At 51.9% G+C, this 25,032-nt stretch overlaps 13 protein-coding genes across 15 annotated transcripts; 6 read left to right on the top strand and 7 right to left on the bottom strand.

Moving 5' to 3' along the window:
- Window positions 1-27: 27 nt before the first annotated feature.
- Window positions 28-1,946, top strand: LMH87_005339 (uncharacterized protein; the record flags this gene model as incomplete). The annotated part of the gene is made up of 4 exons (XM_056203039.1): window positions 28-394; window positions 497-679; window positions 743-1,626; window positions 1,698-1,946. 4 exons carry the CDS (start codon window positions 28-30, stop codon window positions 1,944-1,946), a joined length of 1,683 nt encoding a protein of 560 aa, XP_056058537.1.
- Window positions 1,947-2,368: 422 nt separating this feature from the next.
- On the bottom strand, window positions 2,369-4,079 carry LMH87_005340 (uncharacterized protein; the record flags this gene model as incomplete). The annotated part of the gene is made up of 2 exons (XM_056203040.1): window positions 2,369-3,536; window positions 3,622-4,079. 2 exons carry the CDS (start codon window positions 4,077-4,079, stop codon window positions 2,369-2,371), a joined length of 1,626 nt encoding a protein of 541 aa, XP_056058538.1.
- Window positions 4,080-6,633: 2,554 nt separating this feature from the next.
- Window positions 6,634-7,590, bottom strand: LMH87_005341 (uncharacterized protein; the record flags this gene model as incomplete). Its single annotated transcript, XM_056203041.1, has 1 exon — window positions 6,634-7,590. One exon carries the CDS (start codon window positions 7,588-7,590, stop codon window positions 6,634-6,636), a length of 957 nt encoding a protein of 318 aa, XP_056058539.1.
- Window positions 7,591-7,913: 323 nt separating this feature from the next.
- Window positions 7,914-9,218, bottom strand: LMH87_005342 (uncharacterized protein; the record flags this gene model as incomplete). Its single annotated transcript, XM_056203042.1, has 2 exons — window positions 7,914-7,987; window positions 8,189-9,218. 2 exons carry the CDS (start codon window positions 9,216-9,218, stop codon window positions 7,914-7,916), a joined length of 1,104 nt encoding a protein of 367 aa, XP_056058540.1.
- A 2,073-nt stretch (window positions 9,219-11,291) lies between these two features.
- LMH87_005343 (uncharacterized protein) lies at window positions 11,292-12,029 on the top strand (the record flags this gene model as incomplete). The annotated part of the gene is made up of 3 exons (XM_056203043.1): window positions 11,292-11,471; window positions 11,540-11,900; window positions 11,950-12,029. The coding sequence occupies 3 exons, from the start codon at window positions 11,292-11,294 to the stop codon at window positions 12,027-12,029; spliced, it is 621 nt and encodes a 206-aa protein (XP_056058541.1).
- Window positions 12,030-12,922: 893 nt separating this feature from the next.
- LMH87_005344 (uncharacterized protein) lies at window positions 12,923-13,341 on the top strand (the record flags this gene model as incomplete). Its single annotated transcript, XM_056203045.1, has 2 exons — window positions 12,923-12,988; window positions 13,051-13,341. The coding sequence occupies 2 exons, from the start codon at window positions 12,923-12,925 to the stop codon at window positions 13,339-13,341; spliced, it is 357 nt and encodes a 118-aa protein (XP_056058542.1).
- A 395-nt stretch (window positions 13,342-13,736) lies between these two features.
- Window positions 13,737-14,697, bottom strand: LMH87_005345 (uncharacterized protein; the record flags this gene model as incomplete). Its single annotated transcript, XM_056203046.1, has 3 exons — window positions 13,737-13,991; window positions 14,060-14,178; window positions 14,253-14,697. 3 exons carry the CDS (start codon window positions 14,695-14,697, stop codon window positions 13,737-13,739), a joined length of 819 nt encoding a protein of 272 aa, XP_056058543.1.
- Window positions 14,698-14,911: 214 nt separating this feature from the next.
- LMH87_005346 (uncharacterized protein) lies at window positions 14,912-15,595 on the bottom strand (the record flags this gene model as incomplete). Its single annotated transcript, XM_056203047.1, has 4 exons — window positions 14,912-14,974; window positions 15,146-15,305; window positions 15,389-15,488; window positions 15,568-15,595. The coding sequence occupies 4 exons, from the start codon at window positions 15,593-15,595 to the stop codon at window positions 14,912-14,914; spliced, it is 351 nt and encodes a 116-aa protein (XP_056058544.1).
- An 87-nt stretch (window positions 15,596-15,682) lies between these two features.
- On the top strand, window positions 15,683-16,414 carry LMH87_005347 (uncharacterized protein; the record flags this gene model as incomplete). The annotated part of the gene is made up of 3 exons (XM_056203048.1): window positions 15,683-15,687; window positions 15,743-16,119; window positions 16,191-16,414. The coding sequence occupies 3 exons, from the start codon at window positions 15,683-15,685 to the stop codon at window positions 16,412-16,414; spliced, it is 606 nt and encodes a 201-aa protein (XP_056058545.1).
- Window positions 16,415-17,195: 781 nt separating this feature from the next.
- Window positions 17,196-18,720, top strand: LMH87_005348 (uncharacterized protein; the record flags this gene model as incomplete). Its single annotated transcript, XM_056203049.1, has 5 exons — window positions 17,196-17,286; window positions 17,374-17,487; window positions 17,560-17,692; window positions 17,739-18,129; window positions 18,226-18,720. The coding sequence occupies 5 exons, from the start codon at window positions 17,196-17,198 to the stop codon at window positions 18,718-18,720; spliced, it is 1,224 nt and encodes a 407-aa protein (XP_056058546.1).
- A 52-nt stretch (window positions 18,721-18,772) lies between these two features.
- On the bottom strand, window positions 18,773-20,407 carry LMH87_005349 (uncharacterized protein; the record flags this gene model as incomplete). Its single annotated transcript, XM_056203050.1, has 2 exons — window positions 18,773-19,314; window positions 19,531-20,407. The coding sequence occupies 2 exons, from the start codon at window positions 20,405-20,407 to the stop codon at window positions 18,773-18,775; spliced, it is 1,419 nt and encodes a 472-aa protein (XP_056058547.1).
- Window positions 20,408-21,583: 1,176 nt separating this feature from the next.
- LMH87_005350 (uncharacterized protein) lies at window positions 21,584-22,245 on the top strand (the record flags this gene model as incomplete). 3 transcript variants are annotated; one of them, XM_056203051.1, is made up of 4 exons in its annotated part: window positions 21,584-21,589; window positions 21,828-21,903; window positions 21,966-22,008; window positions 22,107-22,245. In XM_056203051.1, 4 exons carry the CDS (start codon window positions 21,584-21,586, stop codon window positions 22,243-22,245), a joined length of 264 nt encoding a protein of 87 aa, XP_056058548.1. The 3 variants fall into 3 exon arrangements, with proteins under 3 accessions (XP_056058548.1, XP_056058549.1, XP_056058550.1); XM_056203052.1 differs by having other exon boundaries at window positions 21,864-21,903; window positions 22,098-22,245; XM_056203053.1 differs by having other exon boundaries at window positions 21,864-21,903.
- Window positions 22,246-22,728: 483 nt separating this feature from the next.
- On the bottom strand, window positions 22,729-24,603 carry LMH87_005351 (uncharacterized protein; the record flags this gene model as incomplete). Its single annotated transcript, XM_056203054.1, has 2 exons — window positions 22,729-24,064; window positions 24,125-24,603. The coding sequence occupies 2 exons, from the start codon at window positions 24,601-24,603 to the stop codon at window positions 22,729-22,731; spliced, it is 1,815 nt and encodes a 604-aa protein (XP_056058551.1).
- Window positions 24,604-25,032: the final 429 nt, after the last annotated feature.

Consider the following 25,032-nt stretch of genomic DNA (forward strand, 5'->3'; position numbering starts at 1 on the left):
TTTGCGTTTTGTGCGTGCGCGCGCTCTATGGCCACTCCCATCGATGCGCCGGCCCGCGAGGAGGTCGTCGACAAACGCAACGACACCACCGCCCACATCGCGACAGAGGAAGGCGCCAGCGAAGACTCGGCCACCGAGATGAATGTCGACGAAAAGACGGCCACACGAGAGGCGCATCCGACCAAAGGAGACGAAGATGCCGACGGCATCAAGGCCGAGCCCACGGCGCAGGTGCTGCACCATGCGCCGACGACGCCCGGCGTGGACGAGAACAACATTGTCTTTTGGGACGGTGATGACGACCCGCACAATCCGTACAACTGGAAGAGATGGGTCAAGGTCTTCAACTGCGTTCTCATCAGCGCGCTGACGTTTGTCACGCCATTGGCATCGTGTACGTTTTGTTCGCCCTCTAGCTCACTCCGACAAGACCACCATGTGTCTTTTTCCATGGTTATCTCTCTCTTTGATATGCTAACAGAGGAAACCACCACAGCCATGTTTGCGCCTGGTGTGCCCAGCCTCATGCGCGAGTTCAAGTCTGACAGCAAGGAGCTCGCCTCTTTTTGCGTCTCCGTCTACATTCTCGGTTTCGCCGCCGGCCCCATGCTCTTTGCGCCCTTGTCCGAGCTCTACGGTCGGACGCGCATCTATCACGTCTGCAATATTGGCTTCATCGGTCCGTCCCCCCTCCCTCCCCCCCTGCCCCCATTCTCCCATACGCGCAGCTAACAGCATACAGCCTTCCTTATTGGTTGCGCCCTTGCACCCACCCTCAACGCCCTCATCGTCTTCCGCTTCTTCTCCGGTGTCTTTGGTTCCTGCCCGGTGACCAATGGCGGCGGCAGCATCTCCGACATGATCACGCAGCAGAAACGCGGCGCCGCCATGGCCGGCTTCTCCATCGGCCCTCTCCTCGGCCCCATTATCGGGCCCGTCATTGGCGGCATCGTCGCCGACAAGCTCTCCTGGCGCTGGGTCTTCTGGATCCTCGTCATCATCTCTGGTGTCATCTCCTCGCTCTTCTTCCTCCTCTCACGTGAGACCTACGCGCCCGTGCTTCTCCAGCGCAAGACGGACCGCCTCATCAAGGAAACCGGCAACATCAATCTCCGCTCGAAGCTCGATGCGGGTCTGACCCCGCGGGCGCTCTTTACCCGCGCCATCCTGCGGCCGTTTAAGCTGCTCGCCTTCTCCCCCATCTGCGCCATCTGCAACATTTTCGTGGGTATCGCATACGGATATCTGTACATCATGTTCACGAGCATCACGCCGCTGTTTGAGCAACAGTACGGCTTCAACAGCATCCACGCGGGGCTGGCGTTTCTGGGGCTCGGCGTTGGCTCCATGATTGGTGTCGGGTATTTTTCCACCGAAAGTGATCGCTATATGAAGAAAAAGGCCAAAGAGGCCGGCGAGCTCGCCGCCGACGAGGAGGAGATGGCACGACGGCCTAGTGTTAGTGCCATCAAGCCCGAGTACCGCCTCCCGCCGCTGCGCGCCGGGGCCATACTGCTCCCTGTCGGCCTGTTCATCTATGGCTGGACGGCGCAGTACAAGGTGCACTGGATCGTGCCGATTATTGGCACCGCCATCATGGGTATTGGAAACCTGATCATTTTCATGGTAAACATCTTCAGCCCCATTTTTGCCTCAACCCGCCACAAGTCTACTAACACCATTCTTCCACCACCTAGTCGCTGCAACTATACCTCGTCGACACGTTCACCATTTACGCCGCCTCTGCCCTCGCCGCCAACTCGGTTGTGCGTTCACTGCTCGGCGCCGTTCTCCCGCTCGCCGGCGGGCCAATGTACGAGAAACTCGGCCTGGGCTGGGGCAACAGTCTGCTGGCATTCATCGCCGTGGCGCTGATTCCCGTGCCGTGGCTGTTTATGCGGTATGGCGAGTATTTGCGCAAAAGATTTGCAATTGAGAATCTGTAAAGAAGACGCCGAGCGAGAGAAAGAGAGGTGACATTAGCTTGCTGTTTGGGGTTGTTAGGTGAAAAGTAGAGTCATTTTATATACGTATACAACGAAGTACATATTTTCTTTTCGGCTTGGAGTACCAATCTCTACTAAATGATAATCAAACGTTAATTTTTGATTGCGGCTTATTACAGTCACCCAAAAAAATCAATGTAGCGACTTGTTGATTGTGCTATTTCAGATATAATACTACTAAAGTTGTTGCCTGGGCTGCTCTACAGGCTGCGCAGGTATTGGTTGACATTCTATGCGAAGTTCTCTCTCTATCTTTGTCTTCGTGCATCCAATGTCCTTCATTACGTTACAAAAGAAACAAAAACTCCATTTTGTGTGTGCTTATTTCCGTCATCATTGCGTTTCCCCGGGTGTTTGGCCAATTACATCTCGCCAATGCCAAGGTGCTCGGGCTCGGCGCGGACAATGCGCAGAGTGTTGGTGTTGCCCATGCCGCCCTTCCAGCCCTGGACGACGACGACGGTGTCGCCGGTGGTCAGGGTGCCGAGCTGCAGAGCCTGGCTGACAGCCCACTTGATGCGCTTGTCGACATCCTCCTGCCAGTTGACCTTGCTGAAGTCGGGCTTGGCCTCGGGGAAGAGGAAGGGGTAGACGCCACGGTACAGGTGAGCGAAGCGCGAGGTGGTGGCGTTCCGGGTGATCATGAAGATGGGGCAGACGGGGCGGTACTTGGAGAGAAGACGAGCAGACTCGCCAGAGGTGGAGAGGACAATGATGCCACCGGCGCCGAGATCGAGGGAGGCGCGGACAGCGGCCATGGCGCAGGACTCGACAGTGCGAACGGGGCGCTTGACGAGGCTGCACATTTCCTCAAAGTGGGAGACGTAGGGAATGGTGTTCTCAGCCTTGAGGCAAGCCTCGTGCATCTCGCGGACGGCCTCGGCGGGGTAGTTGCCCTTGGCGGTCTCGCCGGAAAGCATGACACAGTCGGCGCCATCGGTGATGGCGTTGCCAACGTCGCTAATCTCGGCGCGGGTAGGGCGAGGGTTCTTGATCATGGACTCGAGCATCTGGGTGGCGCAAATGACGGGCTTGCCAGCCAGGTTGCACATGGCAATCATCTTCTTCTGGGCGGCGAAAACCTCGGCAGCGGGAATCTCGATGCCGAGATCACCACGGGCGACCATGACACCGTCCGTCTCGGCAAGAATCTCGGGGAAGTTGTTGAGACCCTGGCGGTTCTCAATCTTGGCAATGATCTGGACGCCAGCACCCTTGGGGCCGAGGACCTCGCGGATGTCCTTGATGTCTTGGCCGGAGCGGATGAAGGAGGCAAAGACCATGTCGACGTTGTTCTCGACGCCAAACTTGAGATCAGCCTTGTCCTTCTCGGACAGAGGGGGTAGATCGACATCGGTGTTGGGCAGGTTGACACCCTTGCGAGAGGAGATGAAGCCATTGTTGCGGGCACGGGCCTCGATGGTCTGGTCGTCCTTGATGGAGAGGACGTCGAAGGCGAGGACACCGTCGTCAACGTAGATGATGCGGCCAGGCTGGATGACCTTGGTAATGTTCTTGTAGTCGACGTACCTAGGTAGAGAGGTTAGCAACTGCGGGCAATTGGAGGGGGAGCCTAGAAAGCTCAGAGAGCTTTGAGCAGGGCAGGGAAGCTTACATGTTCTGGGTGTCGCAGGCCGTCTTGTACTTGTCATCAGTGGTAATGTTGATGAGGGCACCGGCAGCAATGGGCAGGTCAGCATCGTCCGTGGTGTTACCAGTTCGGATCTCGGGGCCCTTGGTGTCGAGAGCAATGGCGCAAGGGCGGCCAGGGTGAGTGGCGACGGCCTTGCGGGCATTGTCAATGACGGACTGGTGGTACTCGTAGGAGCCGTGGGAGAAGTTCATGCGGACGACGTTGAGGCCGGCATCGCGCAGACGGTTGATGGCCTCGACCGAGTTGGTCTTGGGGCCAATGGTGCAGATGATGGAGGAGCGGCGGTAGTTGTGCTGAGGGCTGTAGGCGGTGTCGAGGGAAGAGAGCCAGGCGAGGCGGCCGCCGCCGACGTCGAGATGATCCTGAGCAGTAGCAGCCATGAGGGAGACTGAGCGTTGACGCTTTGGTGCGGGAGGCATGATGAAGAGAGAGGGAGAAGAGGAAGGAGTGAGATCTCAGGAAGAGAGAGACAATAGGGATAAGAGAAATATTCAAGGAGCTGGAACAGGGTCTGGCTGGCCTGGTTAGTTGAGGTGGAGGAGAGTGGATGGCGGGATGGTTGGTTGAGAGGAGGGGCGGCGTGTAGAGAGTGAAAGAGAGAGAAAAAAAGCCACGGAAGCTTGACTGGGGGGCAGTGAATGGCAGAAAGTGGGATGCAAGCGGTGGAGGGGTAGCAAAGGGACCAATTGATGCGGCACGTTGCTGGTTGCTGGGGGAAGCTCTGGCCTGGTTGGAGGGGTCTGTATCTGGGGGATGTATTTGTGCGTGACGAAACACGGCCAAGATTTCGTGATGCTTGCGTACGGAAGAATAACACCTCACCTGGCTAAGTGAGGACGTACCAAGACCACAAACCTCTGTGCAGAAAAACCTGACAATGCTGATGCATGTCGTTTCGTGAGATGTGGCGGCGGTTTCGGTCAATTCTGCCCCGCCCAAGCTCTCATCCTCTCACCAAGTTGGCACTAACGTTACTTGGAGCAAGAACCCCAGCCCAGCAAGACTGGCAAAGAGGCTGCAGGGCCCTGTAGCATCGCTGTCAGGCAGCACGTACAGGGGGGGTTGGACGTCAGAATAGAGGGCCGCCTTGCCTGTTACAGCGCCAAAGCCGCAAAACCTTGCAGAGCTTCTGTCCGCTAAAGCGCCGGGCATGAGGGGCCAGAGAGGGGTCGCCCCGCCTGGACCAGCTAATATTAGGCGACTGGCCCAGTATAATTAGCTGCCCTGGTTTTTCCTTATCTTTGCGCCTTGAAGATGGCGACCAGCCAGCAAGACAGAGATTTACTGGGCAAAGCAGGCCGTTTCTCATGGGTACGGTGTGCTGGCGAGCTGGCTTCGGACGACGACACGGCTGGGCTAGGTGAGAAACTAGGCGTCCGTGGCCCGGGCACTAGAAGAAACTCCTGCATCTCGGTGCTTAGTATCCCGCGAGTAATACGCAGTACATGTAAATACACTCGCACGCTGGTGGTCAGCCTCCCATGCGCCCCTGACGTCAACAAACCTTGCTCTTTGTTGTCTTGCTATACTTCATCAGCGCTGCTGGCAGGTTGAAGGCTCTTGTCTGACAGTTTTTTCAACACGGACCGCCTCAAGGGCTGCCTCTGCCACAAGACATAAAAACCTCACCCGCCCAGCACAACCAGCCACCTCCCGCGCCTTGCGCTATTTCTTCAACATCCAGTCGGACCGGTCCCTGCAGAGACCGTCGTCCTTATCTGCGACGCTACAATAGGCTGGCTGGCATCATCCACACTGCCGGTGTGCGGCGCCGGACCTGCCGCCTCCTTGCACCGGAGCATCGGCCCGCTAGTCTCACTCAGCACCGCGCCATGTTTGAGTATATCCCTCAACAATTTCACGCTTGACACTGGCCACTTTACAGACAGGGGCTGTCTATTAGTCGATGCGATTGTTGCATTTCCCATTGTTTTGCTCCTTGTCGCTCACCCCAGGTACCCATATTCGCCGAAAGACGAGCCACATCTGGGGCAATTAGATTTCCAACCCTGGTGGGCTTCTCTACTCGTGAGATGGCCGTGAACTCTGGGTCCTGAGATCCTCCATTTTGTAACAAGATTCGTAATATTACTCGTGGCAGCAGGGCCAAGGCACCACGCATGCCATGCCATGGTAGTGTCACTGCGGCAAAAAAAAAAAAAAAAAAAAAAAAAAAAAAAAAAAAAAAAAAGACAGGAAAATTAATAGCAAGCTGTACCTTGAGATCTGAGCGCTGACCGACCTCGATTGTCCAGAGAGATTTCTTGAAGAACAAAAAAAAAAGAGGAAAAAAAACTTATCTTCACTTCCTTTCAAACTCTGTTGACTGTCCGTCCAGCCCGTGTGATCTGAGATCGGACCCCTCCAATGCCTGTAATGGGCCCATGCTATCTGCTGCACCGCTCGCCAAGCGTCTTTACTTGCCCCGAGAACCGCGAGTCCTGATTGCTCGCCTACAATCCTAGACCTCTTGAGTCTTTGCGCGAGGCACTTGCAACCTTCCCCGCCACAGCTGCTCTACATGATGCGCCATCGTCCGGGAACTTATACGGGTACAATATTCCGAAGAATAGATGCGCTCTATTCTCACGACTACACGAGTTTGCTCGATAGTTATGCCGCGCTAGTGGAAAAGTTAAAATTTCGACAATGACAAAAGGAGGCTGCCTGCCGCACCCGCAGGGCACCCTTGTAGCGAGAGAGCGCCAACAATACGGGCCGGTCCCATGGGCCTTTGCTCGCATTGATTACGAAAATAACATCGATTTGTCTCAACTTGTTACTTATTGATAGTGCCATCTGATTATGTAATTTGCGATTCAGCTACCTCACAATAACAACACGGCAGGAAAGCGCTGAAGTAAGCACCAAGCCACTCTTGAAGCATTCTACTTGGGCAGATTTGCCGCGCATAGACTGTAGCATGATGTAAAAGTGGCTTAATGCCAAGAACAAATACTATTACCAGCTTCTTCAGGCCTCAACCCTTCGGGCTACGACGCTATACATCGAAACCTGACCCGCAGTGACTTTATTCGTGAAGCTCTCCGCAAAGTCGTGCAAATCCCTGACCGCTTCCGAAACTCCGTTTGGGTACTCTGGAAAGTTCTTCTGGATATTGAGCTTCAACGTGAGGAACCAGTGGACAAGCTCGGCGTTGGAAGGCAGCACCCGCATGTCTCTTATCTGAAAGCCATTCTTGCGTAGGACAGACGTGTAGTACGCCGGTGTCTTGTGGTCCTCTGTGCCTACGCCGTCGGTTGCTTCGGGAGTCTTGTCTGGCGAAGAGGAGGACGAGCCCGGCTGCTCTGCGTATAGAGGATCTGACAGCAACAGTATCCCACCCGGGGCCATCCGCTGTGCCACTCGTGCCACAGACGCCTCAAAGACAGCGGGCAAGCAATGGAACCACACGCCGCGGACAAACACAAAGTCATAAGGCACTGCAAGGTCAGGCAGCTCGTCCACGTTTTGCACGTTGCATCGGTATAGATTCACCCTGTGCTGAAGGTCCGGTGGCAGCTTGTCTGCGCAATACTGCAGCTGCGGCACGCTGAGGTTGGCAGCGTCGATGCGCGGGCAGTCGGGGAACGTCTTGGCCAGATGCTGTGTGAGCACTCCCCAGCCACAGCCCAAATCCATGATTCGCTGCAGTGGTCGCGCTTGCGTCTGCACTACGCCTGATGAATCCAGTAGCCCAGCCAGTTCGAGCTGCCGATTGATGCCCCGGAACTCAGAGGCACCAACGGGTCCAGGCTGGGGACCGGCAGCGAGCTCTTTTTGGGAGAACAGGCCGCCGTTGAACGACAATGTCTCCCCCAAAACTTTCTCCCATACCTCAGGTGGATCCTCGTAGTTTGTGAGCATCGCTTCCTGATACTGGTCGGAGTAGTCCGACTCGATAACGTGGATCGGTACTGGAGACTCCATGCTGGCAGCGGTATGTTGTTGTCGCTTTCTCGTATTGAGAGGCTTCGGGGAAGCAAATTGATAAATCTTGTCGCTGCCAGCAGTTTCGTATGTTAGTATTTAATTATGAAAGGTCAAGTGACCGCGGTTGGACGTTTCTATCAGCAAGACTGAGAACACAGATACCTTATACCATCGATATGACAGGAAGGCGAGTAGTTCGAAGGGCGGGGAGAGATCTCACCCAAACTTGAAAGTATCGATACCCATAGTACGATTATTATTGGCGCGCCTAAATTCCCATATAATGCATGCGGCAGGCGTACCAGCAGGTCAGCTGTGGCCTAGGCGCCATCATGCATGAGCTCTGCGCCTATAGCCTTTTCCGCAGGAGCACCATTAGCTCTACCCTGTGCGTCTGTATAGCCATGCATCAATCAGCTTATAGGAGATTTTATTATCTGAATGTTCTATTGCTACTATTCGTAGGCCAACGCCAGGGGACTGCGAACCGCAAGACTCTTTTTCCGGTTTCCAGGTAGTGCACACTCCGTAAAAGCTAGCTTTAGACCTCTGCGGAATAAAAGGCATTGACTCGAGCCACCGTACCGAAACGTACCAAGCTCTTCTCCCTTAGTGATACGCTGCGGCAAGTTCTTGGTGAACTTCGGGCTAATCTCGCATGTAGACACGTCGGCGATGCCAATAGCGACAAAACACATCAGGCCTATAGGGTCATCTCCCTGGATAAAGATGAGAGCCCGCGTCGCGAGGTGGCTCATGTATACTAGATTGTACGTTGGTGGAAACGGAGGGTCGCTATCCAGTCCGTTTGTCGATCGCTCCGAGAAATATGTACCGCCAATGACCGCAGCGTGGACGACCCTGCCGGACACGGGTGCACTCCAGCGGTGGTAAGACGTTGTTCGCAGCACCGACTGGTGCACGGTACCGCCCACAAAGTGTTTGGCCCATTCATGATGATTCAACATTTCAGAAACCGAGTAATCTACCTCTTTTAGCCAGAACTTGTCGACCTCTTTGACGTCAGACTTGATGGCCACTGGCATCGATTCGCACGAGTTAATAACCCACGCCGACTGGTCAGGAAAGCCGATGGGGCGCAGCCTATCAATATCTCTGAATCGACGAGCGAAAAAGCTATCCCATGACTTGAACCCCCAATATATCGGGTCAGCATGAGGGTCGCATTCAAAAAGCTGCTGAAACGAATACCACCGGTTGGGGTCTAGGTTGGTGTCCTTCTCAATCGCAGTCAGCGCTGCTGGACACAGCCAGTGGCCTGGAGCTGTTGTGATGACGCTTCGAGACTTTGTCGTCTTGAGAACATCATCTCTCCAGGTATCAAGTATTTTCTTGATCCTTGCGTTAACCTGAGCGTCAAGGAAAAAGGCGTGGCCGCTGGGTGTTCCCATGGGCCAGTCTAGGATGGCCTGGAAAGGGAGACCCATGAGCCCCAAACCCTTGACTGAAATCGTATATGTTGGGGCGACCTCAGCAACAATGACATTGAATAGCTCAATCATGTGCTCATATCCCCTCACATCACTCTTTGGTGGCTCCGTCCCATTGATGTTGTTATAGGGAACCTTGTTCGGTACTTCTTCAAACATCGCTGATGCCCACATGCGAAGCTGCGCTTTGCTTTCAATCAGCTCTTTCAGTTGAAGGACTGCAGGATGATACCTGGCAAGGTAACTGGGCTTCTTTGCGTCCAATTCGCGAATGAAATTGTGTAGCCATTGAGTCGCTTCGACCGGTTGTGAGAACGCCACGACTCCTTGGCCGTTCATATCAAGTCCGCCTTGCCCAGGAGATCGAGACTTTAGAGTCATGGTAAAATGAGATAACGTCTGCTTTGGTGTACTCCTTTGATCTGCCAGTGTGGACTGTTGCGAAGGCCAGATGCAGACTTGATTTGCCGCTGCTTTCAATGCCCACGGCTGCGAGCACAAAATTAGGCGTCGTCTGAGAAATGTAGCTTCTAAATCGCACTGCGGATGAAAATCTTGTACAGTGGAAATATCGCGCCGCGCGATTCGGGTCTACACATGACCTGGCAGACACCGCCCCGTTTACACCAGGTAAGCTTTGCTGCACCTTCATCTGCTTGCATCTGCATCTGCATTTGCAGCATGCAACGCCACGTCATGAGACCTTCTGCATCACATTATGCAATCAAGGCATCGGGTGGCATCAATTCTAGAGGAATATAGATAACCAGAGGAGGATTATGAGACCTACATCGAGAAAATAGACTAATCGCGACTTTTGCTCCGCGGATCGGCCTACGGCATTACGAGTCTTTCACACAGAGTAGGTACGGGATAGTCAGACAGTACCTTCCGTTTTCAGCTGTGCAAATTGGCACTAGAGGCCGCCACTCAAATAATACTATTGCCACTCTCACCTTTGGTGCGACTTTACGTACACACGGTCGTCCTTCGCAAGACTTCCCGTCTACCGAGCCTCACTTCGAATGGGCCCTGCCGATGTGATGATTCTGCCACAAGACTATATTTTGCCTTCCAGACTCTTTTTGCATTATACAACCGTTCTTTTTTCAAACTTCTAGGATCTTTTTTCCAATATCATTGTTTGCATTACTTTCATTCCGAATATTCTGGGCTCCTTCGATAATACCCCGCGTAGTGTATCATCACATGTGAGGCGGCGAGCCAAACCGCTGCACGCTAGTCTCATGTATGCTACCGCTTGTGATGCAAGCCATCTGCACTGCTCCTCACGATTGTCATAAATAATGCCTATTAGCAACGAGTTCGTCATTCCAGATAATAGTTTCCAGATAAAACCTGCCACTGGTATTGGACTGCAGGGTCGAAAGTAGCAGTAGTCGTCAACCTGGCATCTTGTCGCATAAATGGATAACTATTCTCTATATCCATCAATTTGCATTCTTCTCTGCAGTGTGAGAGAAAGTAGGACAGAGTGTCTCGGCACAGAAGCATTGTCTCAGCCCCCTTGAACGCGATATGTCCGCCAGGCAACGCAGCAAAACGGGATGCTGGACTTGTCGTCTCCGCAAGAAAAAGTGCATCGAAGACGGCCCTCCTTGCACCAACTGCCATGAATTCGGCGTTCTCTGCCATGGGTACGGACCTCGTCCAACGTGGAAAGACAGAGGTGACTTGGAAAAAGAAGAAGCCAGAAAGCTCCGCCTGCATGCCAAGAAACAAAGAACAGTTTCGGTCTCCTCTATTGGCAGTCTAGACTCGACAGCCGCGTCAAGTTTGGCTTCAGACGTTGTCGGAGTTCCCTGCTCCGCAACCCAGACAGATTTGGCAATGTCTTACTCGTCGCCACAGGCAGGAGCTGACACCGACTTTGGCTATTTTACCGAGTCACAATTCGAGAGAATGACCTCAGACTTATCGTTTGCTTATGATACCGATTTCTGTATCAATGAGCCCAGCTATACCCCGGCGCCTTTGCTGCCGATTCTCCCACCTCAAACACTGAGCAATCAGTCCGACTTCAATCACGCTGGACTTGTGCCTGTGCCGAGTCAAAGTCACTTTGGTATAAAAGCCTCCGAATCCGATATATCACTTCTCATGATTTTTCTTGAGACTAGCTTTGGTCGGCAATATTTATTACACAGTTGCCCTTCAACGCCACAAAAGAATTGGCTGTTATGTTTGTTGCTCCGGTCGCCCACCTTTTTCAACGCCTCCCTCAGCATGAGCGCCTATTTTTCACACTTGAACGCATCCGCGACTTCTGGCTCTAGAAAACTGGCGTTTGATAAGTACCGGCGACATCGCGACCTGGCCACCCGATTTTTCGACTCCATGTCTATGAGCCCGCGCGGGGTGCATGGAGAAGCCATCGTCTGCGGCGTGCATCTGGCCCTGCTGGAAGTCGGTGTCACCTTCATTTCAGCAGCACTCTTTTTCCCCCGATGATGAAGCTGACATGTCATCTGCAGGCTCTCGCGAACAACATGCAAAGCTGTCAATCGTATCTCAGGGGCGTGTCGGGATTTCTTGCGAAAGAGGAGTCCTTCCTTGCACCTACACTGGAGTTTCTACGTCTCAACCAGCCCAACGGAAATTTGAAAGACTTTTGTATCAATTACGAAACATCTTTGGATCCATACAATGCTACTCCTTCGCCTCTACCCTCGAGTATGGAGAGTACCGCAGCCGTGTTCTTCACAGCGACATTTGTTTGGAACGACATTTTATGCGCCGCCGCAGAGATTCGAATACCCGACGCAGAAGCAAAGTACCGACTTTTACTTGCCGAAGACGCTTTTTCTTCAGTGCTCAGAGAAGTCACAGGCTGCGGTGCATGGGCTCTGAGTAATATCATGGACATAACATCATTGGAAATAAGCAAGCGCTATCAATTATCCGACGGTACTCTCAGCGTCCGAGATCTTGTCCACAGATCTTGCAAGATTGAAGCAGCCCTAGAACGCGAGATGCGAAAACTACCAAGTCACAGTAGCAGCCCATCAGATTGCTCGAGCAAGTCGGACGACAATCAGCCATCCCCGGATCGTGCCATACGAGCCCGTGTTTTCGGTCATGCAGCAATAATATACCTTAACACGGTCGTTTCTGGGGCTTTGACCGGCGTACCCGAGATTCATCAAAACATCTGCCAAATACTTCCCTCGTGGGAGATGCTGTCAGCCGCAAACAACTTAAAATATTTAGCGTGGGCTTACAGTACCACGGCCAGTCTCGCTCTGCGCTCTCAACGCCCAGTCTTTCAAGCCATTGTGGCAAACTTGCCGCTTCTAGATGCCGGGACAGGTATACTTCGCGGGTGTAGAAGCGGTGTTGAGGAGTGTTGGAAAGAGATTGACAGACACGCACCGAATACTTCAAGCGTGCCGTGCGACTGGAGAGAAGTGTATAAAAAGGCCAATCTCAGTTTTATTTTTGTGTGATAGGATTCTGTTGCAATTTTGACTATCCCTGGCAAGTTGCACATGCAATTCATTTGTGTTCAAGTTTCTCGCCGCGCCTGTCCAGCCACCACGCTTGTAACATGGCATCGAGCATTGGGGGTGTCGGTTCCTGAGATATGTTCCGAGTGCAATAGCTTAATTGGGCAGTCTAAATGTGTGTGGATCTTTCTATCTAGGCGCACCTATAGAAATCGTAGGCGCTGGTTGGAGGCGCCGTGAAAATTGACATCAGCTGTCCAAGCTCGCTGAATGCTATTGCGCAAGAGTCCGTCGCCAAATATGGATACAGTCGTGGGCATAGAACTATAATACATATGGCAGGGCATTCTGTCAGAAGTAACCATCCCCAGCTTCCAGATCGTATCAAGAGACTCAGTCTTCGCAAACATCATGAAGTTTTCCGCTACCTTTGTTCTTGCAAGTCTTGCGGCCTTGTCCAGCGCCGTGCCTACGCCTGTACGTACCTCGGCTCAATATTTTCGTCTTCAACTGAGGTTTTTCTAATGTCATTATCAAAGGGCAAGAGCGTTGAGGACTACACCATTGGTCCGGAGAGACGTGCCAAGTCTGTCGAGGATTACACCATCGAACCTGAGAAGCGTGGCAAGTCTGTCGAAGACTACACTATTGGACCAGAGAAACGTGGCAAGTCTGTTGAGGATTACACCATCGGCCCCGAGAAGCGCGCCAAGTCTGTTGAAGACTATACCATCGGACCTGAGAGACGTGCCAAATCCGTCGAGGATTACACCATCGGCCCCGAGAAGCGCGCCAAGTCTGTTGAAGACTATACCATCGGTCCGGAGTGATTTCAAACGCTGTATCAATGACAAATTGGGCGCTGTTTCGCCGAGCTTGAATAGTCTAGTCGACAACAGAATCGTGAATTTACAATACTTCGTCACTCGAGCTACCTAGTCATTGATTCTAAAAATCTATATCGATAGCTTCTTGCAATTCTACTCAAGGCATTTTTGCTCGTTCAAAAATTAGTTTTCCTGCCATTTATCTTGTTGCGAGACTGTCTCGATGCACAAGAAATGCCAACAGCTGCGGGGCGCCTCTATACCGTAACGCGCTGGCTGTTGAGGCTCGCTGTTACATTTCTTATCTTCAGGATCGCGACGAGGGGAATCAACTTGTCTTTCTGGTAATTCGTGCTGTAAGTCCGAAGAAAGTATCTGATTAATTTATTGTAACGCTACTAGTCAATTTCCACCTTCTCCGTGAAGCGGTTCGTCTCCGTCCACTCGAATATTGCATCAAAATTCTTGCAAGTATGCTGAAAGCCCCAGCCTGACGTCTGAAAAGTCTCCTCTTCATTAACCCATTCCAAAGACGTGTCACCAGCGCACATGATGCTCTGTCTCAAGTAGTCCCAGCAGTGAATGAGGTGCTCGGGTGGGATTTCATCGTCGTCGCCAGCGCGAGCGTTCCAGTATGCCTTGTAGGTAATGTACTGTGTCGGAACTGCATAAGGCTCTTGTTTCATGTAATTTGGGAGTTTCGAATTATATAATCACTCACCAGACAATGCATTTGATGAAATATTGCCACACAAGCCTTCTGCTGCTGGGCCGGGCGGCGAAGTCCAGGCATGTTGGAGAGCTCGGTGTCATTCTTCACCACAATGAACCCTTTTCCCTCTGTAATAACGGATTGCGTCCAAATTTAGCAAGCTCTAATCACGATTGGCGAACATTGGCAGAATTCTACTTACTTGGGATCATAGAGAGCCAGGCTTCCTTTGCCGTGCCGACCGGTTCTTCTCCATAGATCTGATGTAGGCGGAACACTTCAGTGCGCCACTCTTCTGGCGGTAGCCAGTCTGGATGTGCGTCAACATGAGGCAAACCACCGAGCGGCACTGGTATCTTCTTGTCGTGTTCGTGGGGGTGGTGGGGAGGGTGCCCAAGTGTGGCATGCGTCTTGCCAGAGGACTTGTGGCTGTTCTGCTGTTGACCCAGAACTACCGCACCGAGGATCACATTGGACACAGCCAAAACTGCGATGAGCAAACCAAACAAGATACCCTTCAATACAGGCCTAGAAGATTTTCCTCTCTGTACCATGACGCGACTCAGGAGTGATTCCTTCTCCTCCAGCGGAATATCCACGTCTGATTCCTGGGCAGTTGAGCTGCGGCTGTCTCTGTAGTCCTCCATGGTGTTGTCCGAGAACGCGTGAGTAAATTTCTACAGGATCTTCCAACGGATGAAAATTTCATGATATGTTTGCTGATAAGGTGACTGCTGCAGCATCATGGAGCAGGTTGGCGCATGGTCGATAGGCGCAGCGCCAAAATTGATGAGGTTTGGCGCTGGCGCAGCGCACGACAGGTACGTCTAGACCTCGATATATCTAATCTCGAAAACCTCTCTATTTCCGTCCTGGGTGGCGCGCCTGAATACCGTTTGGCAGATAAGTGCGGTAGCCAGCCCCCTAAAAGACAATTACTACCGAGATCCCGGCGCCAAAGCTTGTGAAAGAGGTTCAAGCCAGTTCGGTAGCCAGCACACTCGATCGGCACGTTTCTGTTGCGATTGCAGAATAACTTGGGTTTGTTCGAGGCCAGTTTGATCTTCGCTTACTGAAGTAAACAATCTTACTCACAATGCGGTGGCTGCAATCTACAAGCGAGCCAAAATATGCGGTACTGGAGAACTCGAGGTCGGCGTCTGATAAGCAAAGTAGGCATGCGTCATCGCGAATAAAATGGTCATTGGCAATACTATCCTCCTTCACTACGGTCGGACTAATCGCAGTTTTTTTCCTGGTTGCGAAAGTTGACCTTGTTAGCCCGGTGTCAAATTTTTGCACCGATCCGCCCATTCGTCGCGAGTGGCGGTCACTCACAGCCAAAGAGCGCGATGACTTTGTGCAAGCAATAAAGTGTATAGCTGGCACTCAATCTTTTTGGAAGCCGAACCGGACAATATATGATGATATTGCAATCCTGCATGGAGGAGTAGGAAACTTATGTGAGTCAACAAGTCGCACAAAGTCGTAGCACACTACGGGAGAGACATGCTAACTCTTTGTGCACTTCCTTTTGCAGGCCATCGCTCTGCCTGCTTCTTACCGTGGCATCGGCACGTATTGGCTGTCATTGAGTCAAAGCTGCAGCATCACTGCAGCTACCGAGGGCTAATGCCGTGCGTTTTGCGAAGCAATACTTTTTTTTATTCGGAAAATTTAACGTCTTTGTAGATACTGGGACTGGTCATTGGACTGGATGGACCTCACGCGTTCCTCTATATGGGATAACAGCACAGGGTTCGGTGGCGACGGGGACCCTCACGGCGCAGAGACGGTCGGCAAAGGCCGTTGTGTAGTTGACGGCCCTTTCGCGGACTTGCGACCTATCATTTACAACCACACATTCACCGAGCATTGCCTGTCCAGAGGATTCAGCGATGGAACAACCGCGGGTCGCCTTTCCGGTGACAAATTCAGCCCGGAGAATATGGGCGACATTCTGAGGCAAAGCAACTATTCAAGCTTCTTGCGTCGGGTCGAGAGGGATCTACACAATACACTTCATAACTCAATCAACGGAGACTTTAAAGCCATGACAGCGGCCAACGGTGAGTATAAAACCTGGCCCGAAAAAAATGGTCGAGCATTTCCCTTTGCTCTCACTGACCGAAATCGCCAGATCCTCTGTTCTTTTTGCATCATGTAAGTCTAGATCGCCTATGGTGGACGTGGCAGCGGCAAAGACCTCAAGATCGGCTGGAGCAATACCTGGGACAGCACATGTACAATTCCACGGGGGCCGCAGAGCTAAGTGATCAACTTCTGTTTGACGGCTTTACGAAAGACGTGCTAGTCCATCAGGTGATGGATACAACGAAGGGCCTGCATTGCTATACATACTAGCCGACCTTTTGGAATAAATGTATACGCTCCAAGGGCATTGAATAAGAAACTGCGATGGTCCGGTTGCAAAGCCCCCAAAAAAGTCCCGGCAGATGTATCATCAGAGCGGGCTCATCAGCTGCAGACAAAAAGACCCCTAAATGTTTCGGATAATAGATCAGTAAAAGGAAAATCCCGTGTGGCGTCGCCGCCATGGCTGGCTGAAATATAGAACAGGCCTTGCAGGAGACCCCTCTGCACTATGCAGATGCAATGCCGGCTGGAGCGGCAACGATCGTCACTGTGCGAGAAGATTTCGCGACGGTCGCAGCATGTTATTTCCTGCTTTGGAGATGCACATGATTCCCATTTTCCGCTCAGTGGCGCGCCCGTTGGGCACCTATAGCAGGTGATGATGCAGCCTGTACACGTGCTGTGTTGTTGCAGGTATGGTGTTGTTTGCGTTTGCGTCACACCCGCTGTAGCATATTCACGGCTGGGTGTGGCAGCAAATCTCTCCGGTACTTTGGTTGCCCGTCTCTTTTACCGAGTCCTAGCTTTCTTAATCTGCCTGGGTGCGCGAGATTTTTTTACTTATTTTCTGCGAATTTCTTCCGAGTTTTTCTTGCATTATTCTCCTTGGCAGAGAATGGCGGGGGGTGAGGAGCATTCTGAGCGTCATTGCTCTGGCTCAGCCGCTCAGGACGAACGCGAACGCCTCATCTCACCGGTCCTCGACAACAGGTCGAATAAAGTCAAATCATATCCAATCATTATTAGATGCTTCTTTCTCAGCATTTGCATGGAAATAAGTAATGTCCTCGTCACGATTCCGCTCAACCAGATTTTAGAAAGCATCATCTGCCACCGCACCTTTTCCGATCTTTCAAATGGTACAGATCCGCGCTGCAAGGATGAAAATGTCCAAAGAGAGCTGTCTTTCATCCGTGGCTGGCAGCTTACGTTTGACGTGATCCCAGGGCTCCTCACGGCGATGCTGTATGGCCTAGCCGCAAAGAGGTGCGGAAGGCAGTTTATTCTAGCATTGTCCGTATTGGGCGGCACGCTAGCAGCTGGATTCGTCATTTTTATTTGTATATTGGAATCTTTTTCCTAATCGCTTCGTCGAATAGTATTATTGTTCCTGGTACTGACCCCGGCCACAGGTTCTTTCCCGGCCGTCTTCTCGCCACGGCTCGTGTGGCTATCGTCTGCTTTCTCGTTCGTTGGAGGAGGCGTGCCCGTGTTCACGGGCATGAGCTTTGCTTTACTAAGTGATGCTGTTGACGAAAGTCAAAGGTGATTCAAGAAAATGGTCCACTGCAAACCAGACTAATACCAATAGATCAACCACGTTCTTCTACATGAACGCCACAACCATTGGCAGCCAAGTAGTGGGTGGTCTACTGGCCTTTGTCCTGATGCGTATGAGCGCATGGATGTGCATTTATTCTGGCGTATCTTTTGCGGCAATCGCCACGCTCACGGCTTTTTCGCTCCCAGTAAAAACAGACAACTACAAAAGTCTTTCTGTGGAAGGCACTGCGAGTCATGGAGCGCCACCAACGCTTCGTGGGCAGCTGAAGCAGGTCCTAGAAGCTGTCATCTGGTTTACACGTGGAAATCTTGTATCAATTTCGCTTTTGTCTACCTTGCTTACGACTACACTGGGCCGCTCCGCGCCAGATATTCTTCTGCAGTATGTCACCAAACGATACGGATGGTCGTGGTCAGACGTGAGTTTTCTTCTCTTCTTTCCCTCGGAGTGTCCTTGGAATAATATGCACTGTTTTCAATGCCCTAAAACTAGATACTAACGGCTCGCGAAAAAGGCTTCTTTGTTGCTATCGATCCACTGGTTTCTTACATTTGGTCTTCTTGCGGTCATTCTTCCATCAACAACCCAGTTTCTCATCCAAGTGAAGGGGCTGCCTACACAGAGAACCGACTTACTTCTCGCACGCTTCAGTGTCTTCTTTGCGTCAACTGGGGCCTTCTCTATTGGTGTCTCTAGCAATATCCCTTTTATGACTGCCGGCCTTGGGCTGTTTACGTTCAGTTACGCGTATCCAATGCTGGCACGGAGCTTGCTGGCGTCGGTCATCGACAAGGACCATACAGATGTCATGTACACCACCATAGGCATGTTTGAGGCTTTCGGGGCTGTTATAGCTGGGCCGCTTCTATCAGCGTCGTTCAGACAAGGTTTGAAATGGGGCACAGATTGGCTGGGGCTGCCGTTCTTGGTTACTGGGGTGCTCTTCGGATCTGCTGCCATCCTTCTATGTGCTATACGATTACCAGGTAGAGTCGGGACCGCGATCTAGATATCAATAGAGAACCAAAAGTTCATGTTTCTTATGTGTTTCTAATACACCACTAATCCCTCTTCGCATAGTCTTGTTTGCCCCCTTCACCACAGACGCCATAAGCACGAGCGGCCTTCTCCTCGAGAAAATCGCTTTGCTCTTTCGCACTCTGATCCAGGTCCAGAAACAAAAACAGGCCCAGCGCACTAACAAGACTGAGAGCGAATAAGAAATAAAATGGCGTTCTGTTGCTCTTTGCTCCTGCGCCTGGTGTTGCATCGATGATGGCGCTGCTGATCAAAGGCCCAGTCAGACTGGATGCCTTCCCAATGACACTAAACACCGAAAAGAAAAGATATTCGTACCCTCTTGGGGTGACAGAACTGATCATAATCTGTGCATAGCTGTACCAAGGACAGACGAACAGGCCGTAAAATACCTGATATGCCCAAATTTCGGGTACGGTCTGGAACCCGCCAAAGTTTGTGGTCCAGTTGCCCACCATGCCCCAGGCATCTAGTAAAATGACGGCCACCATAATTACGCAAAACATGGTCTTTGGTCGCAAATTATACCGTTTTTGGACAAACCAAAATGCGCTTATACCAACAGCTTGAGCGGCAATGTTAGCCATCAGCAGGTAGGTGAGCTGTAAGGTGTTGAAGTTGACGATTTCGTTTTGTAGCGTGGCGACGAGCGTGACGGTCGTGTTTAGAGCGTCGCCGAGCAAGAAATAGCCGACAAGAAAGATCAGGCTTTGTTTCAGCTTCCATATTTGCGTGAAAGCTTCATAGAGCTGCCAGACCCCAACAGTGAAAATATTCTTACCCGGCGGTATCTCCAAGCCCGGGCGAGTTTTTTCGACAAAGAACCACGGAATCGACAGCACAACCCAGTACGCGGTAGCAAATGTGATCAACACCGACAAGGCCCAGTTATTATCATTTGCCGCGCCATTCTTGATACCAAACATGATGCCTATGATGATTGCCAGCAGAAATAGCTCGACGACGGACTGCGCCCAAAACGCGACATTGCTGAGCCTGCTGCGTTCGAGCTCGTCGCGGCGGCTGAGCTCTTCGTAGCTGATTGCACCGCTGCTGTACTCGCTTCGGGAATCCTTCAGGTATTGCGTATTTCGGGCGAGGGACGGGAAGGCGGCGATCCAGTACGCCGTCGTGAGCTGGTACGTGATGGAACCGGCCATGTAGAGGGCCGCTGCAATCTTCCACTGGCCAGCGTCGTGGACGCCGATCCACGCAAATCCCACGGCGTAGGCTAGAATCGAGGTCCCTAGTAGAAGCCAACGCCGCCCAGTTCCAAAGTCAGCGTAAGCGCCGATAACGAGGAACAGGGCTGTTTGTATGCCAAACGACAGGCCATTGCAGAGCAGCACGGTGCTGTTTATGTCGCGCTCTCGCCCTGCAAAGGTGAGAGAGCCTGTATTCGGTCCCGAGGCGGTTGCTGCTTGGGACAAGAGGTTCTGAAAAGCGGTCGGTGCAAAGTTGAAAGGGCCGATGCCGTTTGCTCCGACATAGTAAGCATACCAAGACCAAATTTCCCACTTTGACGTTGTTGCAATTTCTTCCTCTTGGAGAACTGGCATCGCTATTTGTCTTTCAACATTCGGGTTTGTTGTTGCGTCATCGACTCTGTCATCTTTCCGATCGGGCTTCCGCAAGGTGAGCGCCTGTTCGGCTGCCATCGTGTGCAGGTGCCTGATTTTGGCGCGCTGGGAGTCGCTGCACCTGAAGTGTTCGGGAAGGAGGTCAGGCGCTGTTCAACGGACGCAAAACGAAGGCATTTAGTAGTAATTCCTTCTTGGACTAGATGGCAGTGAAAGTTTGATGTTGATTATTGAATTGTCTCAGCTCAGATCCCAGCTGAAAAGCTGAATGCATGATCCTGCAGGGTTGCTGCGGGTGCAGGAGAACTTGTGGTGCGACTCGATGCATTATGTGCGGCGTGTAGATCTGCAGCAAGAAAATAAAAGCACTTTCGGTCAAAGAAGGAAGTACCACCAAGGGTTCAGTGGTAACGGCTAGAAGCCCTTTAAAAGAGCCCGAACAAACTGCTGACTTACTGGCATCAGGCTATTGTTCACACATGCTACCCGGGAACATAACAGCGTACATAATTTACAGTTTCGGTGCTACATACAACCTAAAGTATGCAAAAGAACTTAGCTAGCAAAAATACATAAAGATATGCTCGATGAATAATTGCACATAGTTGAAAGTTTTGTGGCGTCTGCTTCGTTCCGGCCACCCATCTTTCGGATTAGGAGGCTAACGCTGATGATGACAGCTAGACAACAGGCCGAGCCATCTATTCAGGCTTGTTCCTGACATTGTTTTCCTATCTGTAGCTACTCTCCCTAATGCCCTATTGTCAAGCACGACGTTTTTTGCATGGCGATGCTCACTTTTACCATTCGTGTATGCGTTGCAGGCCACATTACTTGGCTCACCCCTTTGAAAAACTTCGAAAGAGGAAAACTGAGAAATGAGAAAAAACCGAAAAATCAAAAGTCGAAGAATAACATCGTATCATGCTTTCAACCAGCGCAGGAAACAAGTCTTTCAATTGTATACTTGTTATCTCTACAATACTGTGCCTGCTGTGCCACACCACGAGCCACAGCCCGGCCATAACGCGCACGTGAGTCCCTCACCAAAGCAAGCTCAGCTGCCCACCCGCGCCACTCTCTCGGCCGCCTGTCACTGGCGGCGCCCGGGGTAGCTTGGACTCCGCCTGACCCAGGTTGCCCACGCAACCACCATCGTCACACTCTCTCAACTCGAACGCATCTGCTACAGCTTTTCCGCGAGCCGAATCGATATAACCCGACTCTACACCCAGAACTTCATAAACTGCAAAGATGGTCGTAAGTTGACACACTCCCCGCACCCCCTCGTGGCAGCTCTCCCCCGCGTCTCTCACGGTTGTCCCGCCCGAGCTTAGCTTGCGATCGCATCGCAGGGACGGGCGCATTCTGTGCAGCTCGGGACACATTTCTTGGGAGAACGCTGCTTCCTACCTTTTCTTGCTTTAAATGACCTGTTCACGCAACCAATTTGGTTTCTTTGGAGCTGTTGTCTAAGACGATTCTCCTTCTCTTGCAGCTCCTCAACCTACTGACGTTCGGATTATGGTCAAAGGTCGGACGATTGACACACTATGCCTTTGACGCGGTCCTCAGTAAGTGCAACTCTCGCGGACTACCGAGCGCAGAAATTCTAACCCGTCGTCCCCAACCCCAGTCTCTGCATTTCTCGCGGGCATGAAGCGATCGACCGGCCTGACGTGAGTGAACCGAAACCCCAAAACCGAAACCCCCCGAGCGGTCGGGTAAATCGGTCACAAAATGACCGGAGCCTGTGCTAACGAGACAGCGTCGACAGCTTCAAGACGGACAAGGTCGCTGGCGAGAACAAGGAGGCCAACAAGTGGATCAACAAGTATCTCGGCCTAGGCGAATGGGTCATGGATCAGTCCGTTGCCATTGCCGGCTCGAGCAGCTTCTTTGAGCGCACGCGATAGAACGTTGACGACGACGACGTAAGAGGGGAACCTTTTTCTGATACACCTGCCATGATGACGGGCCGAACTCTCGCTACTCAACGCACATTTACCACGGCCGTTCGCCGCACAAGATACTCGCTCATCTGTCCGGGCGTTGTTTTGCGGGGAGAACCGGGACATGCCTGGTTTTGGCGGTCGTGTGCCATGGTATATTGTTATTCTGGCGTTTTGGGAAACTTACTTTACCACCTGTACGCAAAGTTTTGGAACTATTTATGCGACAAGGAGTTTTATTGTATTCACGCATCTACAAACGTGCTTATGAGTCTCCAATGCGTGTCTAGCACGCGGGGCTGCTTCATCGGTGCTGCGCTTGTAGATGGGAGACAAATTCGACATATATGGATGCACATACATATATATATATAAGATTCGACTAAATGCTAAATCGCTAATTGAAAATAATTTCGTACATGGTCATGAAACGATCTCTTTGATACACTATTCCTCCTTCTCCAGCTCGGCCAAGAATTCGGGCGGTACGTCATTCTCGCTATCAGCTCTTCTAAAATCGACCGTGGTAGTGCCCTCGTCTTGCGGTCCATCTTGTTCTTTATTAGACGCCTCCGAGGTCGACAAAAGTAGGTCCGATGGAACTTCATTGTCACTCTCATCTGTGGCCTGGCTTGCCTGCCGCGATTCTAGGCTTTCCTTGTTCTGGGATGCATCAGGTTCCGACGGAGCATCACCGTCCACAAAGCTCTTGAGCATATCCTGAGCTTCGCGAAATGCTTCCAGCTCCGCTCCAACGGCGCATACGAGCAAGTTCCAGCCCTCGGACTCGGCCTGATCCAGACACCCTTCCAGCTGTGTGACAACATCGTCCATCTTTACCAGCTGATCTTTAACGAGGCTCTCTTGTGTAGGCACCTTTTCTTTGCCTTTGGCTGATGGAGAGGCCTGCGGCACACCAGTTTTCATGAGATGCCGCAGGCTCGATTCGAAGCTCGTGACAAGGGTTGTCACCTCACGCCATACGGCACTGCCTTCTTCTAAAGCCTGCCTTTCTTTACTGATTTGTCGTCTGCGCTTGTCGAGTACATCAAGCTCATTCTCCCACCAGGATTTGGCCATAGCCGGAGTTCGTCGTTCGGGAATGAGGCCTAGGAATTCCATGCCACCGGAGTTTCTAGCATCGTGTCCGGCAAGGCTGGACGAAGAGAAAACTTCCGGGTCGAGTGGCTGGATGGTCGGGTGCATCATTATTGATTGAAGCTCGGCGTCAATATCCTTGAGCGCACCTCGATAACCACTTAGGCCCGCATCACGTCGATTTTGAACATCCTCCAACTTTTCTCTGACAAATTTGCGCTGATTTCGCATCGTCATGAGTTTTTCTTCCATCTGCCTAATTTCCTGTGTCAGAGATTTATATTTCGATCCAAGCTCTCGAATCTCTTTGCCCAGAGGTTCATCCTCGTCCTCTTCAAGTTCGTGGAGCTCGGTGTTGACGCCATTCCGTTTCACTGATAATCGTGAGAGATGGACGAGAGCCTTTTTTCGTTCTGATAGTGCTGCATCGACATACGCATCCTCTTCTTGCTTGAGCTCTACCAGTGCTGCCATGGCTTTGCGAAGGCCGGCTCTGGCAGATCTGAGGCCGAGGGGTTTACCGCCAGTCGGTTGTCGTACTGGAATGACATTGCCGTCCCTATTGGCCCGTGCCGGCACGTGCAGCGAGTTGAGCATTCTCGACTTTGATGTTGCTGTTGAGTAAAAGGTTCCTGTGGGCGTGCTGCTACCAGTGCCACTGTAGTCGTCCCCGTCGTCTGGTAATCTGCCGCTGCCAGCAATTAGTCCAGTAGCCTGGAGATCCAGCAACTGTTGTATTTCTTGCTCGATGGCTCGTTCCCGGCGACCAAAAGCACGCCATGCCGAGTCTGGTCGTATTTGGCTCTGTTGGCGAGGCGGTTGAAATAGAAGGCTGCCCAACTGGGCTGTACTGGCGGCGACTATGCCTTGAGATCGGCCACCATCGGAGCTCCCTTTTGATCGACTGCTTTTCATGATCGAGCCAGAAATAGGAGGGGGTGGTCCATGGAACATTGCTCGTCGTTTAGGCGCCGAAGAGGAGCCTGCCGAACTCGGCGCATCGTGGCTCCAGCCATCTGCCGACTTGTCCCTGAAGGACTGCCCAAGATGGCGCGAATTGTCGTGAGTGTAGTCTCGCGACATCTCGGGGTATTCTGGTTTCGGCTCTAGCTCGTGGAGTTGATATTCCGTCGGCGATCGCGCTGGAGGACTGCGAAAGGCGGCCAGTATAGGGGATCGCAATGTAGGGCTGGATATACGGTCCAAGATGGACGGGTTGGACATGTCGGGTGCTTGTTAACGGGGCACTGCGCACGAAACAGGCTCGGTCGCAGGATTTATGGCATTAGTCCATCAGTAGAAGAATGGAGTGTAGGAAAACAAAACACAGGCAAGTTAGGACACAATGTCGCGTCGTGGCAGATGGGCAGAGGTGTTCACGAGGGCAGTTACGGGAGTGGGGAGGAGCATGTGCCCGCCGCCGCCAGAGGTGCCTGCTAATAAGCTGAGCTCTATGTCCGAAGTAAGCTATGTGAGTATAGGCTACATTGAAGAGAAAACTAGACAAATGCAGTTAAGTTGCAGACTGATTAAGGTGAGAAATATCTAAATAGTAATCCGACATTCTTTTCATAGCTGAAGCGCATTTATTTTGCGAATCACCTTTTCGCCTGGAGTCAGGCAAAGACACAGCTCTGGTGCTGTTTGAATACT

This window comes from Akanthomyces muscarius, chromosome 1 (genome assembly GCF_028009165.1).
Source record: "Akanthomyces muscarius strain Ve6 chromosome 1, whole genome shotgun sequence".
NCBI lineage: Eukaryota > Fungi > Ascomycota > Sordariomycetes > Hypocreales > Cordycipitaceae > Akanthomyces > Akanthomyces muscarius.